Source organism: Oculina patagonica, unplaced genomic scaffold, assembly GCF_052425735.1.
Source record: "Oculina patagonica isolate OP01 unplaced genomic scaffold, crgOcupat unplaced28, whole genome shotgun sequence".
Classification (NCBI taxonomy): domain Eukaryota; kingdom Metazoa; phylum Cnidaria; class Anthozoa; order Scleractinia; family Oculinidae; genus Oculina; species Oculina patagonica.
Genome location: NW_027558123.1, coordinates 1 through 19,746, shown reverse-complemented (window position 1 = coordinate 19,746; position 19,746 = coordinate 1). Strand labels below are relative to the sequence as shown.

The following is a 19,746-nucleotide window of genomic DNA, read 5'->3' as shown; positions in this document are numbered from 1 at the left end:
ATCATAAACAGCACCACATGAAAGTCAGTACTACTCCTGAGGGGGGGGGGGGAGGGGAGGTACTCCTTTAAGTGGCCTATACAGGGAGGCTTCCCCCGAAAGTGGTACCTTTTTCAGGCTGTATGTATATAAAAAATAGGGATTTCACGATTTGGAGTATGCAAAAAAGTTATGGCCTGGAAAACATTCATTTAGGTAATTAAAAAGTCCTTTCAAAATATCTCTGGTCGCTTGCTCCAGAGAAGAGACGACGTCTCCTCTCGGGAGCAAGCGACCAGAGGGAAACGTCTGGTATTCCTTTCTTTTTCTCGTTTTTTACAGGAATGCTGAGAATATCACTATACTGACTGTACCATTCCATAGCTGCGCTCATTAAATGAACATTTTAAAGGATCGAAGAAGTGCGAATTGCTTCTTTTGAACGAATTCATGGACTCCTGACCAATGACGTTCCCTCAGCCCTCGCTCCCTCCCCCTTTCTCTGACCAGAAGAAAACAAGATTGGCGTGTCACTTAATTGTTTGGGGATGAATAGTCTTTGAACGTATTACAGCATGCAATACAGGCGTATTTTGGACGAAGAAGCGCTAATTATTCCGTGGAGTGAAATGATAAGCCGTCATCTTGAAATGGAAAACGACAGAGTGTCAGGCCGGGCGGTGTTTGACATTTGTGGACTGCAGACTATTGAGAGCTTACCGTAAACTGGCTAACTGGGTTGCTATGTAGGCTAACCGGAGTGTTATTCAGGCTAACCTGAGCGCCATTCAGGCTAATCGGAGTGAAAGTCTGCAAGTCTGCAGTCTGCAGTCTGCAGTCTGCAAATGTCAGACACCCTGGGTTAGGAGGGTTTGGGCGGACAAGGGAGGGAGAGCTTGCGTTTTTTAACCCTAGCGCCTGCCAATTAAAAACGCTTTTGAACTCTTGCACTACAACGTAAGCATGTTGTAAAATGCAAGACAAGGTCAGGTGTAGGGAGCTTATAACGGAACAAAATCATCATTCTTTAAGAATTAAATCTTAAAAAGCGATGGACCAGCAACCCATCTAGAGGGAGAGGGAATAGCAATACTCCTAGTTAATCCATACAATAAAACCGGGACAAACTCCTGCAACGCGGGCCAGTTTGGCCCAAGCGCTAACTGTCCAAGTTTCTTCATTCCTTCTAATTTTAATAAACGGCACGCAATGCATGCAGAAGCGATCACGTTTCACAAGGGGGTATAATTTTCAGGAAATTTGTCAAAAAATAAACGGAAATAAAAGTAACTGACAACTTCTGTGTTGAATGATTATTCAATTGCAATAAAAGTTACGTTATCTTGTAGCGTCACATGCGATCCTACGATATACGATAGAGCAAGGTCAAACACTGTTTCGTTATATTGTTTACACCGGCCCTTTGTATTAAAAGAATGTAGAAATTTCTGTTTACTAATCTAATAGAACTCATCAAATATAATTTGTCTCTTTCGGTTTATACATTGCATTAGCCCTTTCTAACTGCTCGGGAGTATTTTGCTTTGTGTTCTACGCCGCGATTTTCTCTTGAGTTAAACTTGATTTCTTTTCACGTTTATTCACATTTGTTCACATTTATTCCCGTAGTTAGTACCCAGTCCTATTCGGTTCTATTGATCGGTCGAACGCGCGCGCAACTTAAGCGCGCAACAGACAAAAAGATCACGACTCGTCTCCAGTCGTCTCTTAAGGTGGATTTCCACTGACGCGTAAATATTTACGTACGTAAAACGTGGGTAAAAAAAGATGCGTAGGCAAATTTCCACTGTCGCGTAAAAAGTAATAAAAAGCGTTTCTTTTTTACGTGCGTTGAACGTACGTAAATGCCCGCCATCCTGAATTATCAAGTTGGTGAATAGTATAAAATCCTCACTGCATACTCATTACCTCATCGCATAAGATTAAGTTATGGGAAGAGTTCGCGACTGCTGAGGCAATAGGCATGCAACTAGGATAAAACGTGAAATTCTGTCAACCGCCACCAGGGGAGGTGGGTGGGTCGCGAAAGTTGGCCGTTGTGCCGGAGTACCGTTAAAATGACCACGTTTCAAGCGAAATGACAGGATTTATACCCTTAGACCGCAAAGCATCAACACCGCAACAAGCATGCGCCAAAACGAAGGAATTCGAGCATATAATTAAAACTTCTGCTATGAGCTAATTAATTATGCAGTGAAAATAGAGTGTTATTGGCGGCCATATTGGAGGAGTGAAACAATAAATTGTTTTTCCTTTGGGAAAAAAATCATTAACATTTTTATGCAAATATCTTGTTGTTTGACTCTTCCAATATGGCTGCCATGAAAACACTTTGTACCACACGCTAGTAAAAGAAATGCGTGAATATGACCAAGAGGCATTTTATAAATACTTCCGAAAGACACCATCAAGTAAAAAAAGATTTGAGGCTACCCTCCCAGATTGCCGGTTCAAAGCCTACGTGACCTGACGCCAGGCGTTTTCTTGCACTACTGCGTTCGTGTAATTTGGTTCTGTATAGTCAGTTCTATAGATTATTGCTGGAAATGTTCGGACTTTCTCGATGAGAAGTGCTTCTACATCTGAATGTTTTCCCATGTAAATCGACGGTGATTTAAAACAAAATGGTTTTCACAAGGTCAGTGGTGTCATGTGACAAAATCGAAAATTATGATTGAGTAAATCGCTGCGTAACCGCAGACAGCTGCGAAAAAAGTTGAACTCAGTTCAACTTTTATGAAAACACTCGTGATCGCTACGTGCGTATACGTGCGTGTATCGTACGTAAATACCAAGAAAAAAACGTGGCATTGGAAATTGGACAACGTAAATTCGACGCACGTAATCGCGCGCGTAAAATTTCATTTTTACGTACGTTTACAATTTTTACGTACGTTAACATACGTCAAGAAAAACGCTACAGTGGAAATCCACCTTTATGCGAAAATTGCAAGACGCGAGGGATGACTCTTCTTCCTTCCCATGATTCCCTCAGTAGACTCGCGACGGACTCAAAAGACGACTGGGGACGAGTCAGCAAACGTACAGGTCCGGTCCACTCGACTAATGACATTAAGCGATGACGCCATAGCTTAAAAAGGAGCAAACCTTTTTCAGGACTCCAGTGTTCTACAACAAGTTATACCATAACCGAGAGAATTCTCGCGCGCTGACTGGTCCAAAGTTTTGGTCGATGAGAGTATAGACCATGAAAGTGACGTCAGATCACGCCACGCACACGCGCGGGCTAGAAATTTCATCTTGTTTTGTTTGAATCAAGTACGCATTTGGTTTCGGAATTCAGGATTGGACTTCTACTCAAGTGATCTATCGAAAGAAAATTTAACAGGCTTTGTTTAACTAAGAAGAACGGTGCTAGCGAACCGGCAGTCAACTCAGCAAACTGTTGACGTTCAGTGCGGAAAGAGCGCTAACAAGATCTTCAGAAAGAAAAATCATCTTGCTCGCTTCTAGCGATAGGCACACACTCAACGAGAGAATAAAAGGTAATTTAAATTGTTATTCTTTGAATTCTTGTTCTTCTTCTTTTGCATCATTACCGTTTTTACGTGTCGGGAATCTAAAATGTCCAAAACTTTGCAGTGAAACCACTCGCCTAACGGCTCGTGGTTCCACTTGAGTTTTGAACATTTTCTGACGTCATTTCTATGGTCTATAAGAATGTAGACCATGGAAAAATGTGGTCAATTTGTTAAATAATATTATTGAGATGATAGGGCTCCCACCCCTCCCTCTTTTTAGGACAAATTTTGCCACGCGCTATCTAGTGATTAATAATCTTTACCTTGACCTATCCGTGGTTTGTTAAACCAACGAAACATAGAAATTAGCCATAAGTGCGAACCAACTACCGTAAACTTAAAAATGAAAGCTGACTTGAATAGCAAAAGCACATTGATGAAATTGTTTTGTTTTATATCATCATGTTCAGAGAGTTTTAAATACCATGCAATATTTTTAGATGTGCACCTTTCAGATTTTAATTAAATCCTTTAAGCAAAACTAATCCGGAGCTACCGAAGTTGTTAATGCAGGTCAGATGCATTATTTTATGTTATGGACGAAAAAAAGGCTCTCAGCACTCTAGGACGCTTTTGAAATGCAAAAGTTGTTGTTAAAATCCGCCCGTTGGTCGGTTAGTTCGGTTCAGTGAGTTGTTAAGAAATCTCTGTGACAGGTCAAACGTAGCAAAGAAAGCTTAATTTCTTGACTATTATATTTTGTTTCATATTGGTAACGACAGCATAATAATTGACGTCGACAAATACTTATTGACAAATGACCCGATAACCTCCCACTCGAGATCCCACGCAAACCGCAGCGCAAACGCAAACGCGGATGTCCAGTTAATGTAAAGTTGAATTTTTTTAATACGGACACCAAAGTGCGTCCGTATTATGGAAGTGTCCGTATGACAGACTGGTGGAGTTTGTATGAATTTTTGGTCTCTTTGAGATGATGTGAACTGTCCATAATATTAAAGCTATAATAGAAAGGTGTCCGTATTATAGAGGTGTCCGTAAAGAGAGGCACACCTGTATTACACTTCTACCTAGAATGCAATCTAATTCTTATAATGACACGGTGTTTAAATTGTAGCCTGCGGTTCTAGCCCCTTCACTAGGGAGCTAAAGCAAACCACAACCGCAACGGCTACGGGAACGTCGCTAAACAAAGGATTTAACGAGTTGTACAATATCGAACAATAGCTCTGCATATGCGTTATAACTTTTGGTACATTTCTTAACCGTCCTCTGCAAAACAATAATGTGAAATAACCAAATTCCGCGCAATCTGGAGGACGTGAACCACTACAGCGAATTTGTCAAGTTTCTATTAGGAATAGCGAAGCGCGCGAGTGACGTCAAGACTCAGACAAACAAACCGGAATGGCGGATGATCTGAGGTTTCTTCATATTGATCGAAATGAAGCGGCTAAAACTTTTCTGAAACGAAAACTTCGCTTACATTCCCTCTATTAATTATGCAATCTATTTTTAGACCTCGCGCGCTTTGGTTGTATAGCCGGCTGTCTTAACATATCGAGCTGCGGATACTTCTGACATCAAAAGACAGACTAAATTAATTTAGATAATCGCGAGATTCTTAAGTAAAATATAAATTCATTTTTTAATTGACGTTCTCGTCGCCGTCGCTGTCTCCGTCGTGGTTGCTTAAACTCTCTATTATTTCTGCGGTTTAGCGGGCAGCGCAAGTCATAATCACTATTCTGATTCATGCGCACAGATAATTAGATTCAGACGACAGGGTTACAGTATATATACAAGTTCTTTCTCCGCCACGATTGAGTATGAATCAGGACAATGAACAACCGATTGTACCCGGCGGTATGTTACCTGCTCAAGCGACAGTGGATGCGGTTGGATTGGATCGACCATCAACAACAGCGAAGATTTCCGCTGCAAAGTCTCCAAGCAATGTCAGCACATCCAAAACTACATTACAGGTAATCGTCTTACCGTATTTTGCCATTTGAACGCACATTTGCACGTACATAACAATTGGGAGAGCTATAACATGCATGCGCGAGTGTAAAAACGCCTTGATTCTCGTTGAAAGGTACGGTTTGCCGGAAAAGTTTGCTATCGCGTGCGTTATGTATGGCTGGAGCATAACTTTCCTTTGATTCCATGATATACCTTATTACATGAAATTTTCGCGACACGTAAATTTCGCGATTTTGAGGTGCGCATATTTCGCGACACTTAAATTTCGCGATTTTGCGAAAATTTTGTATTTTGAAGACACAATTTACATTTTCTCAGCAATATTATTAAACATGCCCTTGAATTAAACAAAACGAGTTCATTAAAGGAACAATAACGTCAAATTAACAAAAACGCGGACTAAATCTCGCCAATAGCAACAATAGAGCAAGAGCAGTTCTCACAATGTCTACAAGTGGGTCATGCTTGTTCGTGCATGAGTTACCATGGTTACTGTTCTTGAGTCAATTGACGACAACATCCATTTACATTGAAAATTCCTTCCTTCAGTGGTACTTAACTTACTCTTTCTTGATTATTGACATAATGTGAGTCAATTAATTTTCGCGTCACTGTTTTGTTTGCGACACTGTAGGAAGTAGCAAGGGTTGACAGGCCGCACAACTTCTACCCTTATGAAACATTTGAAACCTTTTGTATTTTTGCTCTAACGAGTATAAACTTCAAGAGAATGACACCCTGTGTGTTTTTAACGGGCGATATATGTTATAATGTGAGGAGGCTTATTGTTTAAACTCTAACAAATTTACAGAGGTGATGTTTGATTTCCTGTCGGGTTTACACCCTGTGGAGCTTAAAACACCTTCGTAGATTTGCGATATTTATGTTAGTTTGTTTAGCTCGTTTATGTCGCAAGACATGTTTTCGGATAAATTTGCCCAGTGCGTCCGGGCCCTTATTGTTCGCGTCACTTTAATTTCGCGATTTTTTTGGCAGTCGCGAAATTCGCGAAATTAACGTGTCGCGAAAATTTCATCTAATAAGGTACTAATTGTAGTGTATAACAAGTCTACTAAGGCAAAAATTCGAAACACGGAAACACTGTACTACAGTAGAATCCCGATTTCTAGAACTGCCAGGGGAAACAAAAAATGCTGTGAAAAATCCATACCCGGTGAACCAGGGGCAGTAAGTGGGGGTGAGGGAAACGCGAATCTGCGGGGGGAAAGTTCGGCATAGAAAAGTTAAAGCGATTGAAAGGTGCCCCTGGGAAAAGAGTCTTACCAGGCCAGTTCCAAACAGCTCTCTGAATACTGCCTCCTGATTGGGCAGAAAAGTTCTTTGTAGTCCCTTTGTATTATTCTGCCCAATCGGCGGCCTGCAGGTCTACATTCTTTTTTGTGTGTTCCAATACAAAGTACATACACAAATTAAACCAGTTCGCGAGGATTTCGCTCGAGAAGGAAAAAATTTCGGCTAGTGCCTTACATGGTCGAGAAAGTAGGAAGGTTGACGGCCATTCCTACGGTGAAATGTCGGATGACAGGATGTCCTCTCAGCCACATAAATTTATTATGCATACTATAAACAGTTCTTTGTTCAGAGCCTTTGGGACTGCAACGCTTTGTTCAAATCATTTAATTATAAACAGTGTACTTATTATGGTTCTTCTAGTTCAATGAGTCCCTGAATGGGTTATTTTTTTTAAGTAAAACCAGTGAGCAGCACGACTGCGAACTACTTGAGTTGTAAAACTTTTTTATTTTCTCCTACGCGGGGCCCACATGCAGTTTTAGCTAAGGCCCCGTCCACACTGACCGGGAAAATTTGAAAACGCATCTTTTTTTTACCCGACGGCCCGGATAGGCCAACCGTCCACACTGAAACGGCGTTTTTGGTCACCGAAAACGGAGCTTTTAAAAAACGCTCTCCAAAGTAGGTATCGTTTTCAAATTTACCCGGGTTAATGTGGACGGGGCTAGCCTGTTCCAGGCTTGTCAAACCTAGTTTATCTTGGTATTTCGTTTCCACAGACAGAGTTTATCGGTTCTGGAGCCGGCTACTTTACTTCCAAATTCTCGATTTCCGAGGAAAGCATCAAATATATCTCTCCATTAGCCATCGAGTCGATCAGGTCCATTCCTGTAAAGGCCGGTAATACATTTACCATCGCCGAGTATGGCTGTGCAGATGGAGGCACTTCGATGCCACTGATGTACGCATGCGTGAAGGAATTGAGGAAATTGTATGGAAACAACGTAGAAATTCACATTAACTATGAAGATAAACCAGAAAGCGACTTCAACTCGCTCTTTTATTTTCTCCAAGGTAAGAGAAAACTTATGAAATCTAATTATAAGAGGGGTAAGGTAAAAAATGTTTTGTCGCAAAGGATGGGAAAAGCAGATAGCTCATCGCTGGCAGCGTAGCATAAAGCGATTACAGGTATTGTTACACCCTCGGGTGGGAATCTGATATGATCCCCTTCTCCGGTCTTTCGTAAAGTCTGCCCCTTAGTTTGCAAAAGGCTTCCACATGTCATCACCTATATATCAGAGTCAGTCGACACATTGCCATTAAATTAATATTGATTTTAAAGTGTCCATCTCCTTTACCGGTTAACCTCCCAGTTCTGTAGTTCGTTTCTGTTTTGTCTTGTGAAAAGTGAAGTTTACATAGAGATTATAACGCATTGAGCATCAAATACACCTCATTTATACCTCTTATTAATCGAGTTCGAGGTCCGTACTGTAAAATACGGACCGAGTTTTTTCCCGTCGACGGGAAAAAACGAGGATCCGTATTTTACAGTACGGACCGAGAAAACGAGGTTAATAAGATATAGTTTATTATATGGCTAGTGCTTGGAGCCGATATAACGCGCGCTCTGATTGGCTAAGTGCAAGGGCATTATTCTCCCGTAATGCCCACGGGCCGATTACGGATTATGCAAATTAGAAACTGAAAACATAACAAAATGCAATTCAAAGACCACATTGTTTCTTTTTACTGAAAATTGCTGCCGCTTAAGATGACGAGTGACGGTGAACACTCTGAGGGTGAACTTATTACCCTGACGAGCTTGAATTTTAGGCAAAAAGTGAAGGTACAGCGTTAAATTACGAACGAGATGGTGCCGGACAGAGCGAAGGAAATAGCCAAGAAGAAACTGAAACTTTCATCAAAGAGCGAAAAAGTAAAAACACAACCAAGAAAACTGCCAGTGACATGAAAACATTTCAACGTTATTTATCGTCAAATGTAACTACTGGGAGCGTAGAAATTTTGGACTTACCAGCTGGTGATCTTGATCACTTTTTAGCAAAGTTTTTCAACTAAGATGTCCGCAAAATTTATGGCGATGAGGGCGAACTTGACACTCGATGACACGCTGTAGGGTTAACGATTACAGCGAAGCATTCAGTCGTTTCTTTCCGATAGTAAATCTCCATTCAACATTCTTCTATATAAGAAATTTGAGATGTTTCGTAAAGTTCTCGCAGTCAAGCGGTAGCATCAACAGATTCCCTCGCTGTACCACAAGCAAGTTTAAACCAGCTTCACTAACTTCCAGGAGCGTCATATGTAAACAGCCGAGCGGGTTTTGCTGGAGCAAACATCAGTAGTATTTCTGGTTGCCAGTTTCAGATCTTCAACGGCCCAGTAAAGATCATACAAGAATTGCACAAAAGTCGTAGATTTGTTATCGAAAGTGACAATGAAGACTGAAAAATTCTGAACAGTGCATTCTGCTACATGCATTTTCTTTGCTTTTACAAAGAGGCCGTTTGAAGCACTTCTTTGTATGCATTGAAGTTGTTTGGCCGTTGATTCTTGAGAATGTCGACGAAATTTACCTTGCCAAACTGTAACACAACTATAAATAACTTGTTTGATTGACTTTTTACGACTGTATAGTAATCATTTGTCTCGAAACTAAATATATTTTTTGACAGAGTACGCGTTAGTTCACCTGACTTGTGCAGTTTCAAATGAATGAACAGACAAGCGCGCGCATCACCGGATGTGAAGTGATCATTTCCGCTTGAATCAACTTTTTTAAAGCCATATAATAAACAACTTATTAACCTCGAACGTTCGGTCTTTACGGGAAATCTCAAACCTCGGCCTTGCCGCATTGACCTCGCTATCGCTCGGTCAATACGGCAAGGCCTCAGTTTGAGATTTTCCCGTAAAGACCTCACTCTCGGTTAATAAGTAGTTATTAACATATAATACGCGCGGGTATTTTGCGAGTTGCGTAGAATTGTTCCGAGCCTCGTAGGCGCGAGGAAAAATACTAGCAATGAGATTAATTATTCCACTATTATTTCAAGCCTAAAGGACGTAAACAATTCAAAGTTTGGATCGCTTTGTCCGGCCATTTTGTTGCTCCGCTTTCCGCCCTTATTTTTGCCCTGTTCTGCAGTGTATTAATGGCTCATTTTGCGCGTTGTCTTGATCTAATTTTGTAAAATGGCGTAATTGTGAAATAGTTAATGATTGTAAACGTATATCACAGGGAAATTCGCGTGAATTAAATGCATATATACATAACGTTTCGAAATATCTCGTTAATTTTATAACGCGTTGATTCTGTTTGCGTTGTTAAAAATGCTTCGTTATATTCCTGTTAAAAGGTATTTTGTATTTCTGAGCGAAGAGAGGAAATATGAGAGTAAAGTATGTGGTCTGAGAACACATCAAACCAGACAAGAAACTAACCGGAAGGGGTTAATAACCATTAACAGCATTAAGACACCGCCTTCCACACTAAAATCAATCTAAACTTCCTCTTTGCCTTCAGGTTTACTTCCAGGACCCTCCAGCTACCTCACCGATTTCCCGAATGTTTTTGTGTCTGCGAATGGAACAAACTTCTACGAACAGTGTTTTCCCAGTGGATCTGTAAACTTTGGATTTTCCTGCATGGCTGCTCATTGGCTGAGCCGAAAGCCCTGTAACTTGACAAAAGCAGTGCTGCATTGTTTGTCTGAAGTCCCGGATGAAAGAAACGCGTTTAGCAGACAAGCCGAGGAGGACTGGGAGCGGTTTCTTTTGATGAGGGCAAGAGAACTTTCGAAAGGTATGACAAAGCTTCTATCGATATCAATCCTTAAAGAAAGACAGAGGATTTTCCATTTTATAAACAAGAATGGGAGTTTTAGATGCAAGAAATGCTGTGGAAATACATGCACGAGAAATGCAAGTGTTTCCCCTTTTGAGCTTTGAGAGGGGTGGGGCGAGGCACTCTTTCAGTGTCGGGGGTGGAAGCGGAATCATTGGACTTTGGATATTCATGATTCCTGTCTTATTTTACCACGATGATTCATGATTCATTTATAAATTTTATTCAATATTCATGATTCATTTTCATTGTTTTCACCCAGCTTTCAAAATAACGTGTTACCAGTTTCTGTTGTTTTTCACTTACAGGCTGGTTGCGCATTCCGGTTCCCTGCTAACAGAGTCTCCTTTTCCAAGTGGAGACTCTTCTGGCACGAAAATATGCCGGAAGCCGATGTAAAATATTTTCAGTCATCAAATTATTTCTAAATATTCACTGTGGGTAACATACTTGATCACGGTAAAGTTAGTAAGGGATGAAGATGTGAAGCCAAGGGTACATTCGTGTTTCCATTGCTTTCCAATAGGGGGGTCTGGTGGCATGCTCCCCCAGGAAATTTTGAAAAATAAGATGCTCAGAAATGCGATTTCAGGCCATTTCTGGAACATATTTGCTAAGAATTTAGTAAAATGACCCATCAGTTTAATTTTTGTTACATTCTATATTCACAAGCACTCAATATCGATGGAAGCATTCATTTGTTATTCATGATTCTTTTGGCCATCTCCGTTATTCATGATTCCCAAGTTTTGAACACAAAGATTCATGATTCCTATCAATTTTACAGCTATGATTCATGATTCATGATTCCGCTTCCACCCCCGACTTTCAGTGGACTATACGAGGGTCTCAATGGGGTTAATTGTTAGTTGTAATATGGTCAAAACTTCAGCCGTAAAGAGTCATTTGACTTAAAACTTAATGTCGTGAAAATAGGCGACAAAATAATTTAAAATAAAGTAGGCTAGATTATTTTTTCATCCCAAAACGGTCCTAAGGCCTTAAAATATGTTTTTCGACAATATAAATTAACTTTTACCTTTTTACAACAATGAAAATTAATTTTTAACTTTTTTAAACAATGAACACTTCTGTTAACCGTTACGGAAAGAAATTAACCGTTAGTCGTAAAAAAGCCAAAATAGTAACCGTTAACCGTAAAAGCAACCACCCCATTGAGACCATCCTATACGGCCGAGCTACGCGTGAAAGGGGTACCTTTTTCAGGCTTGAAGTATATGACAGGGTACGAATTTCACTATTCAAATTATAAAAAAAGGTAGAAGAACATGATACTCAGGCTTTTATAAAAAAAAAGGGTCTTTGAAACATCCTTGAACAACGCATTTTAACGGCAGATACATTTAACTATTTTGAGTGGTTACTCCAGAAACGTTTAGAAATGGAATGCAGCACATGTACTGTACTACGGTATGTGCAAGGGGTACAAGTTTCTATGTAAGATATAGGGAGTTGCCTTTTCTGTCAAAAATTGTATATGAAATGGTAAGAGTTGGACCTCGGGGTGCAGCCTCACCGTGTGTGGCTTTTTTGAGGACCCATCGCCCCGATTTACAATAATTTATTGTTTATAGTACACCCAACAAAATAACTGGATTGTGATTGGGCGAGAGCAGTACAACTATTAATCCCATATTGTACTCCCTAGAGTACCTATTACTTTTCTATCCGAAGTTGACCCAAAGTCCTCCGAAGATTTATATTTCCGGGGTTGACCCGAAGACTTTCGATGATTTTCGAAATTCAAGACTTAGAAAGGTTTCGGAACTTTACTCGAAGAAATCTGAAGACGAACCGATGAGTTGTTGTATTTGTTATTGTAATTTTGTTGAGTATACTGTAAATAAAAATTGCACGACCTTCTCGTACATCTACCTAAAGGCTTGTGCAATTTTGAGAACTTTCAAAACATCACGAGTACCTATATATTCGCGAATTGTACGAGAAGGTCGTGCGATTTCGAGATTGTCTAATTGGCGTGGGTCGTGGGTCGTGGGTCGTGGGTCGTGGGTCGTGGGTCGTGGGTCGTGGGTCGTGGGTCGTGGGTCGTGGGTCGTGGGTCGTGGGTGGTGGGTGGTGGGTCGTGGGTCGTGGGTCGTGGGTCGTAGGTCGTGGGTCGTGGGTCGTGCGTCGTGCGTCGTGGGTCGTGCGTAACTGACACATCAAATTCATTATTTTTGCTGTTTCACATGCCATTTCACAACAGCGTTTTTCCCCCGTGGATTTCTAATGTATAAGCCTAATTACCAGCTATCTCTGAGCTTTCTCTGGATTTTAAATTTATCTAAAATGTGTGATGTTTAACATCCTTTAAAACATCCTCAAAGACCTCGGATGGAGCTGGTACGTTGCATGAGACTACCGATAGTTCGCAGCAAAACTGAAAAATCTTAAACAAACAAGAACACCCTTACAACGATTGCATCGACAAGGACAACTGTATTCAGTTTGGCTGATAAGCCGATTAGGTACTTCTAATCAGTAATGCCGCCATTTCATCTGTGTAAAATCGGAATTTTAACAAGTGACCACTGTGTGAATCAGTAGGAAATTAGTGTCGAAATATTTCCACTGGGTTTCTTGAGATATTTACGCGTAAAAAGTCTTTCACAGGATATTTGCAAAACGTATAAACGTTTTTATTTTAAAATAATGGTTTGCGATATAACTTTAGTCAGTTCAACAAAATTGAATGTTCATTTCGCTGCAGTGCTTGGCAGTGCAAGTTTGGATGTCCCTTTTATTTTATTAAACGCAACCTTTGATAGTGCATCTGAGCCTCAAGCTTCAAATGATAATGGGAGGTAAATCTCGACGCACCTTCACCGCAGTCAAACGTCTCAGGCAGCTTTTCTTTCTACTTTGGGTAATTTCGCTCACATTGAAGTTTCAGTATGCGCAAGTATCAATAAAATAGCTGGCGAGTGTAAACATATCAATATTCCCGTTTTTTTTTTTCAGGTATTAGAGTGTTTTTATTTTTCAAATGTTTTGCATCTCAACCAAAGTGCTTTGACAAAATGGTGCAGACGAGTCAACATATCACCATTTTCAAACATTTTTTAAATAAAGCCCCAAAAAGTTAATCAATTGTCACGATACCGGTAATGTATCAAACTTGGAACCGTTAAAATCAAAACCTTATCTTTGTAGTACTTGTCTTGTTTTTGGCATATTTCGCACCTAGCTGCAAGTTCGGAATCCGAAACAGCAACATCGATTTGGCCTCGTGAAACAAAACTCTGTTATGCTAAAACCGGTGTACAATTATTAAGTCAGTTTAATAATATAAAGAGTTGACTTCCTTTCGCTATAGTCCTAGACAGTGCAAGTTCTGCAAATGCTTTCAGCAAACATGTACATTTCACTGGTAGGTAACGAACAACTAAAACCATTCTTTGTTTTTTTTCATTAGAGGAATAAAAAATTGGCCATGCACAGGGATAAAAAAAAAATCCATTTGGTGTTTTGTAGAAATCCCTAAAAGTTAAAAAAAAGACTCGAGCAGTTGTAACTTTTCCACTTAAAAATACCAAGAAAAGCCACGAATCTTTAAAAAATTATAGAATATATTAGCTAGGGTGACTTCCCTAATAAAATTGGAAAAACAATAAATTAATAACATGATCATCTACTCGAGACGGAATGAGGAACCACCAAGCTACGTACATGAAATCGTTCAATAAATTGGTTGTTACCAAAACGTTGCCGATCAGAAAATTCTTGGCAAGCAGCATGCACGCCAAGGTCAAGCAAATACTTGCAATTTTCGGGCCACTTCCGTAAAAATGCCCGGCAGATATGAAGGGAAAAAGCGAGGGGTGCGCCAGAAATGAAAAAAAGTATATTTTTGTTAATTAGAAAACAATATCCAAAAATAACAAATCGGTGAGAATGCTCCTTTACATCGTGGGCGAACTTGCCACGACCCACTGCCCACGACGCACGACGCACGACGCACGACGCACGACGCACGACGCACGACGCACGACCCACGACCCACGACGCACGACGCACGACGCACGACGCACGACGCACGATCCACGACGCACGACGCACGACGCACGACCCACGACCCACGACCCACGACCCACGACCCACGACCCACGACCCACGACCCACGACCCACGACCCACGACCCACCCACCCACGCTATTTATCCTGACCCTGCGATTTCCTATACTAATTCCAAACCTACTTTTATCAATCTTACTCGATCGCAATTTATGTATGTAAAGGAGGGTCTCAATGGGGTTAACTGTTAGCCGTAAAACGGCCAAAAGTTTAGCCGTTAGGCGTAAAAATTGGAAGATTTTAACCGTTAGCCGTAAAATATGTTAACCGTAAAAAATCGGTCTGTAATTTTAAATAAACAAAACTAGTTCACTTCATCGTCCCAGAATGGCCCCGAGACCTAAAATATGTTTTTCAATAATGGAAAGTAATTTGTAACTTTTTAACACAATGAAAATTAACTTTTAACTTCTGTTAACCGTTATGGAGATAAATTAACCGTTAGCCGTAAAAAAGCCAAAATTTTAACCGTTAACCGTATAAAAGCCACTACCTCAATGAGACCCTCTGATAGTATGGGTATCTTTTTTCCCTTGTTAACATTTTGTAAAAAGGTGGAAGGCTGGCGCTTATTATGTTTGCTGATGGAGATTACAACAAGAATATTGGTGGCAGTGTTTCGCGATTTCCACTTTACGATGGATTGTACAAGGTTTTGGAGGGGATGGAAAAAGACAACATCATCACAGAGGTAACATAATTTCCAAATTTTATTTTTCCCATATAAGAATGCAACGGAAGCATCACAGCCACAAAAAATACGTAGTACCACACGAAAGTACTTCTTAATAGCTTTCATTTAAATGGCCAGACAATTCCGTTTTGTCCACAGACTTTAAAGTTAGAACCACTTGTACACTTCAGTGCCACATGAAAGTACTGCTCAATAGCTTTCATTTGAATGATCACACACTAGGGTTTTATCCACAGACTTAAAAGTTAGAACCGCCTTGTACAGCATAATAAAAAGTACCACATGAAAGTACTGCTCACTGAATAGCTTTCATTTGAATGATCACACACTGTGGTTTTATCCACAGACTTACAAGTTAGAACCACCTTGTACAGCATATTAAACAGCACCACATGAAAGTACTGCTCAATTGCTTTCATTTGAATGATCACACACTAGAGTTTTATCCACAGACTTACAAGTTAGAACCACCTTGTACAGCATAATAAACAGTACCACATGAAAGTACTGCTCAATAGCTTTCATTTCGAGTGAATGGTCACACACGAGGGTTTCATCCACAGACCTTAAAGTTAGAACCATAGTACAGCATAATAAACAGTACCACATGAAAGTATTCAAATTTTCGCGCACAATGTGTAACACTAGAGATACCTAGCCCCCTCCCCCCGGGAAGGGGGATTCCCATATGAAAATGACGTGCTCGTCTTCTTGCTTAGGGGTGAAAATCACGGATTTAGTGTCGCTTAGTGTTCAGGACGTAATGGTCTCCTTAAGGGTTGCACCAGGCTCCTGGTTGCACGTAAAAAATAGTTTTAGTGGCATCTTTTAGGGTTCAAAAAAGCTTGGGCCACGCCCAGATTGGTTTTCTTTAGGGATTTGATTGAAAGTTATTGACGAGCATTCTCGTCCCTTCCATATGGGAGCCCCATAAATGATTACATGATTAAAATAAACGTACAGCTTACAATATACATCTACATTATCAAAGAACAAATTATGGTAAATTCTCTATAAAACACAGAGCGGCAAAATTATGAAATACTCTTCCAGAAAACTTAAGAAATCAGAAATCTTATAGCTCATTAAAAAATCTATTAAAGATATATATACAGTCAGAAGCCCATCCTGAAGTGTGATTCATTATAATTATTCTTTAATTAATTAATCGCGAAGTTGAAACTTTAAATGTAATGATAATGACAATAATAATAGTAATTGGGGATCTTCTTTTAAAAGCTCAGGAGAGCTTGCTAGGATCTCCTGCCATTGTAAACTACTGAATGTAATAGTTGTACTTTTAATTATGGGCGAATAAAGTTGAAAGTTGAAGCCCCCGGGCCCAGAGCCCTGAATATGGCGTGACACTAGCGTGACTAAATCCCTATACCCCGATCGCTTTCCTATCACAGGATGAGATAAAAGGAATGACCATCCCCGAATATTACCGGACTCAGGAAGAACTGGTCAAGCCGTTCGTGTCAGACGAATCGCCAGTCAGTAAAGCTGGTCTGACACTTGTCTCCATGGAGACAAAAGAGTTTCTATTACCAGAAACGAGGCTTTGGCAAGAAACTGGAGACGCCAAACTAGTGGCAAGAATGCTGACTCAGCAAACACGTGCGTGGGGCAATTCCATGCTATTGTCAAGTAAGTACTAAGAGCCAGGAGAAATTTAAGAGAATTCTATTAAATTTTCGCGACACGTTAATTTCGCGAATTTCGCGATTCAAAAAATAATCGTGAAATTAAAGTGACGCGAACATAAGTGTCGCGAAAATAACATGGCGCGAAAATTAAGTGTCTCGCATTATGTCAATAATCAAGAAAGAAAGAGTTAAGTACCACTAAAGGAAGGAATTTTCAATGTAAATGGGTGCTGTGGTCAATTGACTCAAGAACAATAATTCACGTACAGCATGAACATGACTGAAACTGCTGTGTTGTTCCTGCCGTTGCGTTTTTGTTAAATTTGACGTTATTTTTTCTTTCATAAAGTCATTTAATTTAATTTAAGGACATGTTGAATAATATTGTCAAGGAAATGGAAATTTTGTCTTACTCTAAAACGCGAAATTAAAGTGATTCAAAATACAAAATTTTTGCAAAATCACTAAAATTAAATGTCGCGAAATAAACGTGTCGCGAAAATTTCATGTAATAAGGTAGATTATGATCAGTTCCTTTCAGCAAAAAAAGACAGCGGAAAAATGGGAGCCTTAAAACTGAGGTTGAGGTGCGCGGGGAAGCGTTTCGCCATTGATCGCGTCAAACAACGAAAACTTGGAAAAAATTAACAAGGAATGTATTCTCAAGATGAAGTTATTATTTTCACTGCTCAAAGTTCGATACCTTTCCAGTATCCTGCTAGCGCTGGTCGGGCTTCTAGCCAGGATTTAAAAAGTGGGAGTCCAAAACTTTTATAATTCCTGACTTTGTCCTCATAGAAAAGCCTGAGGAGCATGCAAGGTGTTTTTCTGCAGTTATGAGTGCAAAGATATCTAAAGATTTCCAAATTTGCTAAGAAAACCTCCGTTTACAGTTATTCATATAAATGTTCTCTGAAAAGTGGCCGTCCATATGACTCCTGGACTCCCAGCTGGCTTAAAGCCTGCTGCTGGTTTACTAAATTTTTGGACCTAAAAAAAATAAATTCTTTTTTAGGGTTTGAAAACGGAGAAATGCAGACTAGCTAGTTAGCGTCATTTGTCAAAGCAATTTTGATCGGTTAATCGATAGAAATGAGAATCTATATTTACGCTCAGCAACTATTTTATATATCTTTGCCCATGGTTCTACTTCATCCATTCTCGTCCCCATAGCCCTTTCGTTTCTCTTAGCCGGATTGGCACGAGAAAACGGAGGGCTCTGGAGACATAGGATTTTTTAATTAATTCGAAATTTTTTTGATTGGCTGTTTGAAACAAAGAATTCCTAAACCGAAGTCGAAAACGTAACGACTCTCTCATACATTCTTTTGAAACTTCATGACTGCATACATGAAGACCGGAAGTCCTAGAATCTAGGACTGGAAATCCTTTGTCCCCAGAGCCCTTCATTTCCTCGTGCCAAGGCTCAGCCGGCTAAGAGAAACGAAAGGGCTATGGGGACGAGAATGTACTTCATCGTGATCAAGTAATCACGTGATCACAAGTTGCTCGAGATTTCCCAAAAAGTTGACCGTAATTTCTCAAAAAGTTGCTCAAAAGTTGCTCCAAAAATCCAAAAAAGTTGCTTCTGATTAATAGAAGTTGCTCGAAAGTTGCCCCAAAAAATCCAAAACTCTGCTTCTAATCAAGAAAATTTCTCTAAATATATGCTTATTTTTCTTTGAGGGTAAGATTTCTAAGCAGTTTTATGCAATTTTACAGCAAAAGAAGTATCTAAATAACATATAGTGGAAAATTTGTTAACTGAGAAAAATCGTGAAGATATCAATGACGTCATGTGTGCTGACGGGTTTTGTAATGTTTTAATGCAGAATAAGCCGAACGTTGAAACGTCTTCAGATGTTCCTCGAAATCTTCGGCAAACTTCGTAAATCTTCGGAAAAGTTCGTATGGCCTTTGAACAACACTCGCATAATCTTCGGAGATCTTCGGTCTGGAGATTGCTCGAAATGCAACAATTTGCTCGAGAGGAAAAAAGTTGCTCAAAGGGGAAAAAGTTGCTCGAAATATGAAAAGTTGCCAAAAAGTTGCAGAGCAACTTGTGGAAAACCCTAAATATTTTCACGACTTGAAGTATAGCGAAGGTTGGGCCTTTCAAAAAAACTCGAACAGACACACCCAACGGTTGATTCATCTGAGAACTTTAAGGTGTCAGTCAAGAAAGGGAACAAAGGGAGGCAATATTTCCACTGTAAGTACGAGAAAAGGGTACCATTTTACCAATGTAAGGTATGTAAAACGGTTAACTTTTCTGTGAAAATAGGTTTATAAAAGGGTAAGGGTGTGGACCTCTTTTATGGATTCGTTTTCCTTCGTTTTCCTTTCGGATGACATGGCCAATCCACCTCCAGCGCCGTTGCATAATAATAGTACCCATGTCCTCCTGTTTGCACCGCAAAAGTAGATCCTTGTTGGAAATTGTTTGAGGCCAGAAGATGCGAAGTATTTTTCGCAGACTTTTGGTATGGAAGGTTGACAGCTTCTCTAGATCACTTTCTAACATTCGCCAACATTCTGACCCATACAAAAGGGTAGAAAGGACACAGCTTTGATAGATCTTGAGCTTGGTATGGAAAGGAAAGGAAAACGAATCCATCACAAAGACAGCACTATACTGGACACCCGAAGGAAAGCGCAAGCGTGGCAGGCCCAAGAATACATGCGACGTAC

General features: G+C 40.1%; 1 protein-coding gene across 1 annotated transcript; it reads left to right on the top strand.

Moving 5' to 3' along the window:
• Positions 1-4,741: 4,741 nt before the first annotated feature.
• Positions 4,742-17,056, top strand: LOC144640371 (uncharacterized; the record flags this gene model as incomplete). The annotated part of the gene is made up of 5 exons (XM_078499540.1): positions 4,742-5,488; positions 7,523-7,817; positions 10,297-10,575; positions 15,267-15,403; positions 16,819-17,056. Coding segments are annotated over exons 1-5 (1,105 nt in total), but the record flags the coding sequence as incomplete, so codon positions are not given.
• Positions 17,057-19,746: the final 2,690 nt, after the last annotated feature.